The sequence below is a fragment of the Haliotis rubra genome, unplaced genomic scaffold (assembly GCF_003918875.1).
Source record: "Haliotis rubra isolate DU_JTF1 unplaced genomic scaffold, ASM391887v1 Scf830, whole genome shotgun sequence".
NCBI classification, from domain to species: domain Eukaryota; kingdom Metazoa; phylum Mollusca; class Gastropoda; order Lepetellida; family Haliotidae; genus Haliotis; species Haliotis rubra.
Genome location: NW_025767558.1, coordinates 160870 through 176755, shown reverse-complemented (window position 1 = coordinate 176755; position 15886 = coordinate 160870). Strand labels below are relative to the sequence as shown.

General features: G+C 36.9%; 1 protein-coding gene across 1 annotated transcript in view; it reads right to left on the bottom strand.

Annotated features, from left to right (window-relative positions):
• LOC124262328 overlaps positions 1–15886 on the bottom strand; it is a 56462-nt gene that overhangs the window by 24389 nt on the left and 16187 nt on the right. Inside the window, 6 exon segments of the mRNA XM_046696820.1 lie at positions 634–745; positions 1298–1456; positions 2269–2502; positions 3502–3595; positions 4969–5043; positions 8380–8469. Coding sequence (XP_046552776.1) covers positions 634–745; positions 1298–1456; positions 2269–2502; positions 3502–3595; positions 4969–5043; positions 8380–8469 — 764 coding nt within the window.

The window sequence follows — 15886 nt, the reverse complement described above, 5'->3', positions numbered from 1 at the left end:
TTCCGCTCTCCGGGCGGAGGCCCTAACCACTACACCACGGAGGCGGTCAACACTGCAAGTGGATCATGGCAGTCTTAGAGTCGGTATATTGCCTCTTAAGCTGGATATCCATGTTGAACTGACCCGTAAAGATCTGGGTTAGATTTAGTCTTCAGTAACCTATTATTGTCATGAGAGGCGACTAACAGGATTGGGTGGTCAAGCTCACTGACTTGGTAGACACATGTCATTGTATCCCAATTGCGTAGATCGATGCTCATGCTGTTGATCACTGGATTGTCTAGTCCAGACTCGATTATTTACAGGCAGCCGCCATATAGCTGGAATATTGCTGAGTACAGCATTAAACTGAATTCAATCAATCAAAAACAATGTTAAACTGGTATCTCAGTAGGCGAACACTATGATTACTACAGCTACAAGTAGCCAAGAACGTGCAGGTATGCCAGTTTATATAAGCGTGATAAATACATTTAGATGATCCATTGAATCATCTATACTTCTACAAGTCCTTCAAGCCACCATATGGCTGGAATATTGCTGTGTGTGGCGTTAACCAACAACCCAACCCAAGTCCTTACACAAATAGACAATATAATAAATGGCTGTTGAATTTGCTCTGAGATATCTCACCTGGAAACCAACTGGGGATGTTATTTTCACATTTCCAAGTGGCCACTTCCATTTTTGGTTGACCGTTCCGTCGTCTTCTGCCAGGTGACCTCCCTTCTCTGTTGCTAGAAACCTGCAGCACACAGTGAGACACAGAGTGAGTGAGTGGGTTTTGTGCCGCTCTGAACAGTATTCTAATTATAAGGCACAGTGTTAGCATGAGGTGGGAAAGAATGGCGAGATGCAGGTCTCAGATGATAATCACTTTGGTGAAACCCATGAAGACAGGAATAGTGCTGAAAACCCTAGAAACATACTCAGACCTACATTCATTTGAACCTGCAGAAATTGGCTTCACACATTGTACCCATTTGCGGAATTGAACCCGGGTCTTTGGCATGACGAGTGAACCACCAGGCTACACAACCTCCACGACGATTGATGAGAAGATTTTAATACAGACATGATGGTAATACTGGTTTTACTAACCAACAGCATCGAACCAGCCCCACATGCAAAAATAATCAACTTTTTGGACGTTATCTTGCCAGCAAGATTAGAATGATTCCAATAATACCATATTGTATGCCTTATATTTGCACTTATGCACATATTATTTTAATGAGCTTATTTTTTCTAAACCTATTGGTAATAAATACAAGAATGATGGTCAAGGTTGACTCACTTGACCACACCATTGGGATGATAACAGCACCCTTTCCCAGCCGGTGTGAAGCAGGCCAGCATCTTCATGTCAAGGTCGTCTGTGTACGCTATAGTGTAGTACCCTGGCCGGCCATACCCTGCCCCGCTGCTCACCACTGCTGGACGGCCAGATGGGTAGCTGGACAACGGTCAAGGAAGTGTATTGCTTGTATCTGCACTGACCAGAATGACCTTGAAACTTCTGTATGTTTTTTTAATGTTTAACTCCATGCTCAGTGATATTCCAGCTAAATGATTGTGGTCTGTAAATAATTCAGTATTGGCAGACAATCCAGTGATTGACACCATGAGCATCGACCTAAAATACAGTATTTAATGAAGGCATTTTGTTCTATTATGCAAAGGCTGGATTAGAAGTTTTTATTGTTTTGACAATCACACACTCTAACAGAATAATACATCTATTGATTCTTAAGTTCCTATTTTTTTATGGATACATAACATGTTTCAGTGAATCAATCCTGAATATAACCTTTCCCTGTTGACGTGACACTAAGTGTGACTATTTTGAGTGCACAGGGATATTCCTGCTCCTGCTCTGAGATAATTTTTACCCTATGAAATGTACAGTAAATTTGACATGTTTGTAAGCCTTCCCATGTTTGTTCCTGGCTTGCTTTGAGTTGCATGACATTTATCATGGAAGGTCATCTTTCAAGAATTCTAGCTCCAGTTTCAATAAATCTAGTTTGAGCAGATAGGTCTTGTTTTCCCAACCCTTTAAGTTCTGATACAAACACAGAGGTACATTATTTGTCACTCAAATTCAACTCTGTACAAATTAAAACTAAAATCTGACAACTATTTAGCCAATTTCCCCAAATAACAACTACAGATGTACACTAAACGTCCAGACAAATAAAATGACAGGATGATCCAAACTGACAAACTATCTTGAATAAATCTGAAAGTTTCCCCAAACAAGGATACTATGCTACTGTTGTGCCATCCATATGTGAAGTCAGCATGAGTTGTTTCCCCTCGTTGCGGTCGTCGTACATGTGAGGTATCCGTGGCTTCTGGCCTCTGACTGCAGGGTTGATTGAAGGCTTTACTGGCGATTTTCGGTATTTTAACAAAGTTTCTTTCCTAGTGTCACCATAGTAACGAACTTGAGCAGGTTTGTCTAAACCAAGTTCTATTTCTTGTGCATACTGGTCTCGACTGTGAAAAGAAGACAGTGCTTTGTTAGAGGTAGTGGTGGTAGTGGGGTGGTGGTGGTGGAATTGGGTTTAACGTCGTGCTTGAGAATATTTCGCTTACATGATGACGTGCATGAGATACCATGCCGCAGTGAAGCATGAATACCCCACTCAGACACATTATACTGACTCCTCGAGCCGACCAGTCCTTATTGTACCCATTAATGCTGAGCACCAGGCAGGGACCAACAAGTACCATATTTTAACGTCTTTTGGTATGACGCGGTCGGGGATCGAACCCGCGACCTTCCGCACTCCGTTTTGTTAGAGGTACCAACATAAAGCCACATTTAGGTACACTGTTATGGTATCACATTAAACACAAATATATGATCAGACTGAATTTGAGGGAGCAAATTTGTCATACAATGTAATTGAAAATATTTTCAGATGAAATGATGGGATCCATCTGCCAGAATTAATTAAGGCCCATCCAAACAAATCATGGTGCAGTACAGAAAGCATTTGGTCTGCTAAGAAGAAGAAGAAGAAGAAGAAGAAGAAGAAGAAGAAGAAGAAGAAGAAGAAGAAGAAGAGTTCGCTTGAAACTATTAATGCCACATGTCAATGGATGTTTATATCCCTGCAGTATATTATTATCCTGGTTTAAGGAACAGTGCACAAGCGTATATAACCTAGCTGCCTATAAGGCACTAGAAAGTTAACTGTCACATTACTATCTCACCCTACCGGGTACCCGTTAATTGCTGGGTGGACAGGGGCACATTTCAAACAAAGTCATTTCCCCAAGAGGACATCACACATGCAATTGTGCTTCAGTATGTGACCAAGGCCAGCACACCTCTTTGAGACCAAGATGACAACAAAGAATTGAAGTATCAATACATGTATTAACAAATACCGAGAGTAGTCCTTATACATCTTACTGATGACCTTTCTGTCCCTGAGTATCACTGCTGATGAGTACAGTGTTATTGTAAAACCAGTACGATGTACTCACGTGATCTTCATGCAGTGCTGTAGGATCTGAACACACCATTCCAACAGCGTCTCCCTCGCTATCTCGTCCTCCCTCCCCTTCTGCACGATCCACCCTGAAACATCATGGTGGCCGTCAGTCAGAATTAACAATGCTATTTACAATGAAACACCTGTGAAGATGTGGGTTAGAATTGTTTTTTCAACAACCCGTGCTTGTCGTAAGATATGTGACTAAGGGGATTGGGTGGTCAGACTTGCTGACTTGGAAGACACATGCATCTTATTGTGTAGATCTATGCTCATGCTGTGATCACTGGGTTGTTGATTATTTACAGAAAGTCATTATAATGCTGAAAAAATGCTGAGTGTGGCGTTAAACAACAAACCAAGCCATCCTTAAACATCACGGCCGCAGTCAGTCAGGTTCAACGATGCTATTTACAACAAGGAAGTGGTATATTGATTATATCTGCAGTGTTCACGAATAGCGTCTGACCCTCTGACATCCGTCAGATTCGCCAAAGGTCGGATAGAAGTCTACAACCCGCCGGCCCCAGTGTCTGACTGTATATTTCACAATGACTTTGACTGAAGTTGTTATATGTGACATGTGTCACTTGTTTGTTGTTTATAAATCTTATGTTTGTTAATAATTTCAATGCCAATTATAAGAAATGTTAAATCTGAAATGTGTGTTTAATTTTATTCTTTGGGTCCTGTGAATTTTCAATGGGTCAGACAGACATCTGAAACTTACAGGACCCAATGTCCTGTTACTTTGCAACACCATTCATGAACACTGTATCTGTTCAAATCTGTTCAATCAATCCAGTTCAATGATAGTACAGTTTGTTATAACTGTAGATCGTCATACACATTTCGACTGTAAGACATGTTAGATCAAGTCATATGACCACATCATGTGACTTGATGAAAAACAGTATCACTGTATAATATGAAGTATGTTTGTTCATCTTATATATAAGATAGGTAAATAATTTATAAATAGTGAGTGAGTATGGTTTTCGCCACTTTTAGAAATATTCCAACAATATCACGGCAGGCGACACCAGAAATGGGCTTCACACATTGTACCCATGTGGGGAATAGAACCTGGGTCTTTGGTGTGACAAGCGAACACTTTAACCACTGGGCTACCCCACTGCCCCAGATAATAGATCAGAGTTGCAGAAGATATCCACTTTTAAGACAAATTTCAATTTTTTCTTAAAAATGCATAATGTAACAAAAACTAGTGGTGTGTTAGTCTTAATAAGTGAGTGAGTTGGGTTTTACGGCACTAATTAGCAATATTCCAGCAATATCATGGCGAGGGACACCAGAAATGGGCTTCACACATTGTACCCATGTGGGGAATCGAACCCGGATCTTCTGTGTGACGAGCGAAAGCCTTAACCACTAGGCTACACCACCGCCCCAGTCTTAAGAAACAAGACATTTATGTAATATGCAATACACAGCTTACCTTTTTCTTCACATTGTTTTGAAGACAGCTGGAACTGTATTGTACACATGTAATAGCTGGGGTTCCCCATGGTAGCTGAAACACAAATACAGACACACCTTCAATGTATGCGTAGTCATCATAGCCATGTGTGGTGTGCCATGTAGAGTTCACAAAACAATTGTCAGAATTTGTATTTTGAGTTCACATGAATTCTGGCTTTCGTAAAATTAGTACCGGTATACTGTACAAACAGATACATAATCTCTTGGACAAATGTAAAAATCTCTTACACATGCATACTTAATAATTAGTGAAAAAATAGTGTCTATTAAGAAAATGACACGCTTATAGTGTCACTGACAAACTGCTTTTACTGTGATCCCATTTAACACTATGCCAACAAATAACTCATATCGTATCATGAAAACTATGGTGTTGTAATCAATGTTACATATATGTTTCATATGTGTTAGGTTGTAATTCTATTAACTTGAACACTATGTATAACAATGTGATCAGGTATTCACTAGATCTATGAAATTGCAAATACTTATGCATAAGTGAGAAAAATAGCCATCACTGACTTATTTCAAAGTAATCTTACCTTGAAACATGTGATGCAGTCACATTTTACCACACCATTTAACATGAAATTTTCAAAACACACCTCAAGTATATAAAATGGCTGACAGGGTTTTGAAATTAAATTCAGACTTGATTCCACTTAAGAACCTGATATGTATTTCACCACATAATTAAGTATACTTCATCTTCTATACAAAAATCATAATTAACATGAATGCATGTGTAAAATTATCTCAATATTTATGTAAAGATATGGTTAAATTCATCCTGTACAAACCAAAACCAGTTGTTCTCCAAGTATTATTCTTGTCACATTAGTTGTGAAAACCGAGAAATGTTAAATCTTTCTTCACCATTCTGGAATAAATTCATCTGACACAACCACCACTGCCACCCTTCAACTGATACCAAAGTTTATAGTCAACATGAAGAGTTACCAGGTCCATCAGTATCATAATCACCATCAATAACCCTGGATTTGAGATCTGTTCTAAGTTGTCCATGGAGCTGGAAGCTCATTTTTAGTTTAGGCCATCTTTTGTCTTCATCTTGATTTACCATGACTCCTGATAAATATGTTTTGCCAAGAAGTATTCCTGAACATCTTATTTCTAACATCGGGTAATGAATATATTTGGAATTGATCAAGAATATAATGTCAGAAATGTTTTAGGGAAAATACAAAATATAATAATTATTCAGCAGTGAAAACATTTCTTTTTAAATCTCATTGTTTAATTCATTGTAATCATGTCATTGCCAGACATATATGAAAATCAAGAAATAAACAAAAATGCTGGCCTTTGTAGAGCATTTAGTATGGAAAGAAATTACTCTGACAGTCCCTCAAGTGAAAATTGTATTCCAGATTAGTTGCAGGTAAATAGTATACTGTTTACATACAACAACTGAGGTTATCACTGTGATCTTCTTGTTCTACTTCCTCCTCAGGATTACCTTATATGGATTTAATACACTTAACTATTGCAGAAAATATTCAAGCAATAAATAAATATACATTTGATTCATAAATAAACAAAATACATTGCATGAATATACCTACACTTCAAAAAAAAACATTTTTGTGCTACTCATGTTCAGTCTGATTATAACTGTCAAGAAATCAACTATGTGTTAAAACAGCTAAAATGACAAAGAAAAAATATTTGTTCGTCTCCACAACTACAATTTTAAGGTAAGGATAACATACATGAGTGAGTGAGTGAATTTAGTTTTACGCCGCACTAAGCAATATTCCAGCTATGTGGCGGCGGTCTGTAAATTATCGAGTCTAGACCAGACAATCCAGTGATCAACAACATGAGCATTGACCTGCGCAATTGGGAACCGATGACATGTGTCAACCAAGTCAGCGACCCTGACCACCCGATCCCGTTAGTCGCCTGTTACGACAAGCATGGGTTACTGAAGATCAATATTCTAACCCGGACCTTCACGGGTGATGACATACATGAACTAACAATTGCTTTATTACTATTACAGGTGACATTGTTCATCCATGTATCTTATCTTTACTTAATACTCCAACTACATGTTGCTCATAGAAAACAATATCTGCTACCTATAATTTAAAGCCTGGAAAGCAATTTATCTTAAAAAGCACTGTGAGTTATGTCCCTTTGAACAAGAACTCTATTCCCAAATCCAATAGTAATTTATTTTGTTTTTTGTATTGTTGACTGATCTTCAAACTTAAGAAACAGAAAATGTTGCTTATACTCAAAGAAGAAGGCAATAACTGCTACGTATAATCTAAAGCCTGGAATGCAATTTATCTTTAAAAAACATTTTAGAATGGGAGTTATTTCCCTTTCAGTAAGCACATAATTTCAATAATAAATTGTGTTTTGCACAGTTATCTGATTTTCAGACAAACAGAAATTGAATAAAATGTAGCAATGATAAACATGTTTCATGCATAAAATATACAGGTCAAACAAAATAATTAGTATTTATATATTCATAGGCAGAATATTCATATAATTTTCAATCAACAGTTATGGATAATTATTGAATGAACACAATAACGCAAAATGGCTGAATGAATATATTTGTTGAAATGTTAATACAAAGAGAGAGGTTAATTGAATCAGTAGCATCAAGGGACTTACTCATTGAGCTATCTGAAATATTGTGAGTAGAACTTGTTGAAAACAAAGGCAAATATTCTGTAAGAAATGATGTTTGTCAACACATGAAAAAAACTACCTATACCTACACTATCGACAATAATGTCTAATTTAGTGAATTTCTAAAGCAAAATGACTTTAGAATGAATTTGAATTTAAAAAATTTAAATACCCGATAATTTAAACAATATGCAAAAGCTGGTAAATATTATTTACATTAACTGATAATGAACAAAAGTTAAATTCATCAACATTTAAAGCTATGTTTCACCATGAGGTTCTTGAAAAGCATATAGATGTTGGTGTTGAAGGAAATGACAAAATATTATGGATATCAACTTCTTTTTTGTATACACAACATTTCAGGGCTTGTCCTTGCCCCTTCTTCAGGTGGATGTTTTACCATGTAACAATAAATTACTGTGGAATCACACTAAAAGAACCAAAACAGACTGAATAACCCTCATCTGTTAACACAGGACCAAATTTACTTCATTCAATATCATCATATAATATGCCTAATTCTTTAAACCAGATTCAACACCAAAATTGTTTAATAACACTTTGATATATTTTATGACTTATGGTGATTTACAAAGGCAATGGCCATAAGGTTTGTTTATTCATACCTCCATAAACCCCAAAATGTACTGAAATCAAATCAGCTATTTATGACTCATTAACAGCTACTCACATCTTGCGTCCGAGGGTGTTTCTGTCAGAGCTGACAAATAGTCTTCATGGTAGCCCCGCTTATTGCCTGGAGATCTCACAGAGCCTGCCACTGCAACAAAAACAGATGACATGTCACATATATAGTAGATTCTCAGACTTTTATGCGGAACTTATCAGATAAAGAATTGGTTAGAATCGTAACTCGTGAATATCTGGGTTAGGATTGGACTTTAGCAACCCATGCTTGTCGTAAAAGGTGACTAACGGGATCTGGTGGTCAGGCTCGCTGACTTAGCTGACACATGTCATCGTATTGCAATTACGTAGATTGATGCTCATGCTGTTGATCATTAGATTGTCTGGTCCAGACTGGATTATTTACAGACTGCCGCCATATAGCTGGAATGTTGCTGAGTACAGCATTAAACAACAAACAAACAAAGAAACAAATATTAATTGCAACGCCATTGCACAAATAGCAACAGTGTGTGTGTGGTGTCTGTCTGTGTGTCATAATGTGTGTGTGATGTTAGAGATATTGTTGTTTAACAATCCAGTGATCGATGTTGTGAGCAGCAACCTATGCCATCAAGATACTATGACATTCAATCAACAAAGTCAGTGTTCCTGACCATCCAATCCATTCAGTTGTTACTTACAATCAGCCAAAGTTGCTGGGAACCAACTAATTTGGTGCCTTTGTTCCAAATGACTTTAGCGCTAAGTCTATGTTGGTGCGCTCCGGTAGTAACAACTTGTAGCATGATTTGAAATCGCATACAACTAGTCGCAGCTGAGTTGTAAGACATAGGAATTCCTACTACATGTCGCAAACTCTTGACCAATCGCTTAGATCTTTGTCCACCTCAGAGTGATGTCCCTTTTGTTTATGTTGACATCATGTCAGTGACATGACTGAAAAAAAAAATCGACCTTACCAGAGAAGAAACAGTGGTTTATAGGTTTTTACTTGTCTCAGGGACGTTTATGGAATGTTCCACACCAATTTAGGCTTTCTCTTTTTCTTTTTCAGTGACTGTGATATGTAGACTGACATTAATGTTAGCGTTTCTTCTTCAATTGACGAATCCATGTTGCCGAGTCATGCGTGAGAATCTTGCGAGATACGATTTGTATACAACTTAAAAAGTACACAAATAACAAAGTCGTTACGCTCTGTGTTGTTACTACAAATCGTATGCTACAAGTTGCTACTATAAGTCACACCAATAGAACGCACCTTATGGGAGTTACAATCACCTTAACGCCAATATCGATTTGTACAACAGCACCCTGGAATGTCCATTTGAGGGCATGTGTCAATTTGGTTTTAGGTTTTATAAATTATTACCAACTTATCCTCATCATTTGGGAAATAGGAAACTTGGGGATTAGGGGAAATGTAACCTTTAAAATTGAACAATTCTCTTATTTGCAGGTTTTGGTGAATTATTATGAAGGTTTGGGCTTGATTTCCGGATGGAACTCAACCCAAAAAGAACAATAATCTTTTTTTAATTAGAAAGTGTAATCCCAATTCAACACTCATTACATATGCCAACTTTCTTGATCTTTCGACAACACATCCTCAGCTGATTCAGTAAGCTTCATTGCAGGAAATAGTTTCATTTCATGAGGTACTAATGTTGGTTATTGTCAGATCGATAATCGGACCTTAGTCATTGATCAATTATCGATTGTAATCATAAACACCGGGCTTCACACAAAACTCATGTCTTCGGGCAACAACAGGACACAGTTGTAACATTGTGCACATGAAACAGGCACAATGTACACAACGATCAAGATGATCACGGATACTTCCTGTTGAGACGCGTTACACAAATATGTTGTTTACATTGGAGATTTACAAGTCAGGAAACTGCATCAGTTGTGTATTTCTTGATTTAACAAACATACCAATGAGAAATATGCTTTTTAAAGTTTAATTTGATGTTTCACCGATTATTCAATCAATTACTCCAGCACTAACAGATACACATTAGTACCTCATCCACACAAAAGGCCCCGACCCGTGAAGATCCGGGCTAGAATTGATCTTCAGCTTGTTGTGAGAGGCGACTAATGGGATCGGGTGGTCAGGCTTGCTGACTTGGTTGACACATGTCATCATGTCCCAATTGCCTCGATTGATGCTCATGATGTTGATCACTGGATTGTCTTGTCCAGACTTAATTATTTGCAGACCGCCGCCATATAGCTGGAATATTGCTGAGTGTGGTGTAAAACTAAATTCACTCATTCATTCACTCACAATTACTCAACAAGCAGTAACAATTCCACACACCTCAAAACAGCCCTGACGAGGTACCATTGTCAGTGACACACGCATGTGCTTCAACAGTAATGAACCAGATTTCATTGGCTTATGAACCTGTCACTCTTGCGTCACAACAGGCTTCACTGATCAATTTCCTACCACTAAGACTAAGATTTTTATCCAGTAGGGTTTAAATTAGGATATATAAAAATGCCACATCAAAAGTTGATGAAATCATAAAATATCATTGGGATAATATTTACCAGAAAATCAATACAATGGACTTAGAAAGGGCTACTAAATTGCAAGTGAAGGTTGAAAATCCATACCACAATATATTCAGTGTTTTTTATTACTAAGGTAGGACAGTAACCAGAAATAGATTGATTCCAATATATGTCAATATCACCGTCAACTAATCCTTAAGTATTCGTAATAATCTGAATAAAGCTCTGCCACTGGTACAATTCAATAACCTTTGATCATAATCAATGAAATGGTTGATAAAATTTTAAAATTAAAACGATATTCTCTTTTTCCATGGAAGGGCCGTATAAATTCAAAATGCCCTCAAAATTTATCAAAATCAAACTGTATAATGGTTAAAAAATGTTTACTTCAGATGCATCCACGTGGTTGTTTGTTTGTTGTTTAATGCAGCAATATTCCAGCTATATGAGGCTGTTTGTAAATACTTGAGTCTGGACCAAACAATCCAGTGATTGACATCATGAGCATCGATCTACATAATTGTGATACGATGACATGTGTCAACCAAGTCAGCCAGCCTGACCACCCAAAGCCGTAAGTCACCTCTTAATCAGATATTACCATGTGCATACTATTGACGTAACCTTAGGCTACAATGAATTCATGGAACAAAACAAACCTAGATCGATCGAGGACAGAAATTTTGTCCTGCCAGGTAGCTTAAACATGTCAGTTGATGTTATTAGCTTGGAGACGTTTATTGACAATTTTGTCATAAACACTGTCGATCATGATTTACAATGACAGTTCTGATAAAACTCATCTTAAGTGACCATGCATTCTTTTGGTGGGCCTGACTGATATCGACATCCCCGGGATTAGCCACAAGGGTTTAGTATAAAGCTCCATTTAGACCATAAAATGTTGTAGGGTGAAATGATAAACCGAATAATGTTCTGGTACACTGTGTCTGGGATTGTAATGATACAGGCTATGTATTAGACTAACGCTTAGTCTCTGAATATATAATTTTGATTGTAACAAATAAACCCCTTTAAATTGAAAAGAAGCCCCAGGAAGATCAGAGATACCTGGAGAAATCTAGACTTGCTTCGTTTAGAGCTTTAACACTGCAGGGAGGGCTAGGCTGTATGGAAAATAATATGGTTCAGGGACTGTGAGACAGACTAGCTACGTATTGACTTGGGACCATGTGCACAACGCAATTTGAATATTATCAACAAAGATAATAATTCTTTGAATTCTACCTCTAACATTCGATTGCCCTTTTCCCCAAAACCTGCTTCTGAAGCAATAAGTTAATTGAATACAAATTCCAAGGATGGTATTGTCTTGCAGGCAACTAACGGGATCAGGTGGTCAGACTTGCTGACTTGGTTGACACATGTCATCATGTCCCAATTGCATAAATGAAAGCTCACGATGTTGATCACTGGATTGTCTGGTCCAGACTCGATTATTTACAGACCGCTGCCATATAGCTGGAATATTGCTGAGGGTGGTGTTAAACAAGAAACCAGCCAACCAGTCCTAAACACTCTATCCGATGAAATTTTTTCTAGGTCCTTGAGTTATTTGGCCCTAATAATGTCGTAGGAAAGCAACGTGAGACCTTAGAAAACATGTTTTGTACTTGACATGAAACACCCTGTTTTCCTATACAGGGCCTAGTGGTTAAAGCGTTCGCTGATCACGCCAAAGACCTGAGTTAGATTCCCAGCATGGGTGTAATGTGTGAAGCCCATTTCTGGTGTCCCATGCTGTGATATTGCTGGAATATTGCTAAAAGCGGCGTAAAACCATACTCACTCACTCACTCACTCTTTCTATACAGACTGAGTAAAAGTGTGTGTTGTTCCATAAAGGTGCCACTAGCCTATTATACATTCAAAATATTATAATATTAAAATATCATTAAACTGTGCATTGAATAATAACTTACAATAATCATCACATACTGATACAATAGCTGACATATGCATGTTCTTTGTAGAGCTAGAAACATATTTGGCCAAACAATTGAACATGCACATATTACTATTCGATAACATAATTAATCATCTAAACTCGGTGCTGATTGGATCTACAGTATAGTACCAAGGAAGGATGATATGTAACTTTGAGCATTATTTATGAACTGATGATCTATTTTAATGAGGGATAAGAAAATATTAATATATTTCGTGGGCTTTAAAAAATTAACATAATATTGGTGTGGTCAGCTGTGGGGTCAGGGGTCAGGTCAGAGGTTGGGTCACACACACATGCACGTCCAATCCATCAGACTATCACCCGTTTAACAAAATCATGTAATAGGAGACATTCATAGCTGGTTGTAATCAATTGCAATCAATCTGTCAAGCAGTTAAGAGCCCTTATGTTATCTGAATATCAATGTCACTTCACGTTTTGTACATATCAGTTCTATTGACGACAAGTAGAGGCAGGGTGGTTATTGAATTGTTTTATGACTGCCTACGCAGGAACTCGATTGATCTGTAGGTGTTCAACGTTTCTGCTTTAACAAGGGCAGTGTGTTTGAGAACACTTGAAATATATCAATAATCAGAATTCTATTGGAATTGTGCTCCACTGGTTTTGCTTGACTTATCATATACTTAACACAGATCTACTGTGTGTTACTGGCTATGGGCTGGTTTTTAAAGGCACTATATCACACCACACTTCTCTAAAAATAATGCATTTCTCTCAACAATCAGCCCTCAATGAAGTCACCATATAATTTATTTAAAAAAAAAATCATGTTTAAATTACAATATAAAATTAAAAAGTTCAAATGAATTAATGCGACATTGCATTAAATCAACTTGCATGCCTTCTACCGGCTGAACATTATTTTAAGTGAACCCCATAGAGTTATGTCCCTTGGAACGCTCTTTATGAATATGCTAGAACTCAACTTGTGACTGAAACCAGTTCGACAAACACCCCAAAAATTATAGGCCAAAATATTATCGAAAATGTGTGACATTGTGCCTTTAAGAAATACAGTTATGAAAAATGGTTAGGACAATACAGAAATACCAACAGTTTTGAAAAAAAGTATTTTATAGGGACATCAGTCTACATGAGAACTGATAGAAATCTGTGACTGAATATTTTCAATCTGTTGCTTTTATATAGAATGTTATAAATGTTACACATAAACTGGAAGAAATATTATAAAGTGTTAATAATACACAAAATTTATATTGACAGTTATGTTTTATGTAAAACATATGCATGACATTTGAAAAGGTGTCATTGCGTTACCATGATTAAACAACAGCAGTACACAGCAATACTACACACTCATAATTTCAACACACGTTTACTATAAGCACAAAACCCACAAACACACCCAGCTACTCAGTCTTTATGCACCAAAGAGTAAATAAAATCAAAATCAAAGCAAAATGTTTCACTTACTGCTTTTTTGCATATCTGCAATGAAAAACTAAACTAGTAAATTTAACGTAAATAATTTAGCTATGTGTAACAGAAACACAGTCATCAGAGCCACATCAAGACAGTATCACAGCTGCACAATCAATGTAGCAAGTTTCCCCCAATATTTTTTATCTCCTGGGTAAATTAATCATATATTGTGACTGTCATATTGGCAATATTAATACGGAAATAGTTCAGCATATATGTAAGAGGCGACTAACAGGATCGGGTGGTCAGACTTGCTGACTTGGTTGACACATGTCATCGTATCTCAATGGCGTAGATCGATGCTCATGCTGTTGATCACTGGATTGTCTTGTCCAGACTTTATTTTTTACAGAATGCCACCATATAGCTGGAATATTGCTGAGAGTAGCATTAAACAAGCTTGCCTCTTGTCATATGAGATGACTGACGGAAATGAGTGATCAGACTTGGTGACTTGGTTGATGCATGTCACTGTGACCCAGTTGTGAAGATAGATGTTCATGATATTGATCACTGGACTGTCTGGTCCTGACTTTCTTATTGTCAGAATGCTGTAATGTAGTTGAATAGTGCTGAAGGTGGCATTTAACAATAAACAAAAACAAACTATCCTGTTTTACAACTTTCCTCATGTTTGGCAGTCTCATACAATGATGTCACAAAGGAAGAATTTGTTATTACGTCAAAGATGCATGTTAGATTATGTCAAGGATGTAAGATGATTACGTCAAATAAGTATGTTGGATTACATCAAAGATGTATGTTGGATTACATCAAAGATGTATGTTGGATTACGTCAAAGATGTATGTTGTCAAAGATTATTACATCAAAGATGTATATTGTTGGATTACATCAAAGATGTATGTTGGATTACATCAAAGATGTTTGTTGGATTACATCAAAGATGTATGTTGGATTATGAAAGATGTATGTTGGATTACGTCAAAGATGTTGTATGTTGGATTATGTCAAAGATGTATGTTGGATTACGTCAAAGATGTTTGTTGGATTATGTCAAAGATGTATGTTGGATTAGGTCAAAGAAGTATGTTGCATTACGTCAAAGATGTATGTTGGATTATGTCAAAGATGTATGTTGGATTATGTCAAAGATGTATGTTGGATTAGGTCAAAGATGTATGTTGGATTACGTCAAAGATGATATGTTGGATTAGGACAAAGATGTATGTTGGATTACGTCAAAGATGTTTGTTGGATTATGTCAAAGATGTATGTTGGATGGCGTCTAAGATGTATGTTGGATTACATCAAAGATGTTTGTTGGATTACATCAAAGATGTATGTTGGATTACATCAAAGATGTATGTTGGATTATGTCAAAGATGTATGTTGGATTAGGACAAAGAAGTATGTTGGATTACATCAAAGATGTTTGTTGGATTATGTCAAAGATGTTTGTTGGATTACGTCAAAGATGTTTGTTGGATTACATCAAAGATGTATGTTGGATTATGTCAAAGATGTATGTTGGATGGCGTCAAAGATGTTTGTTGGATTATGTCAAAGATGTATGTTGGATTACATCAAAGATGTTTGTTGGATTATGTCAAAGAA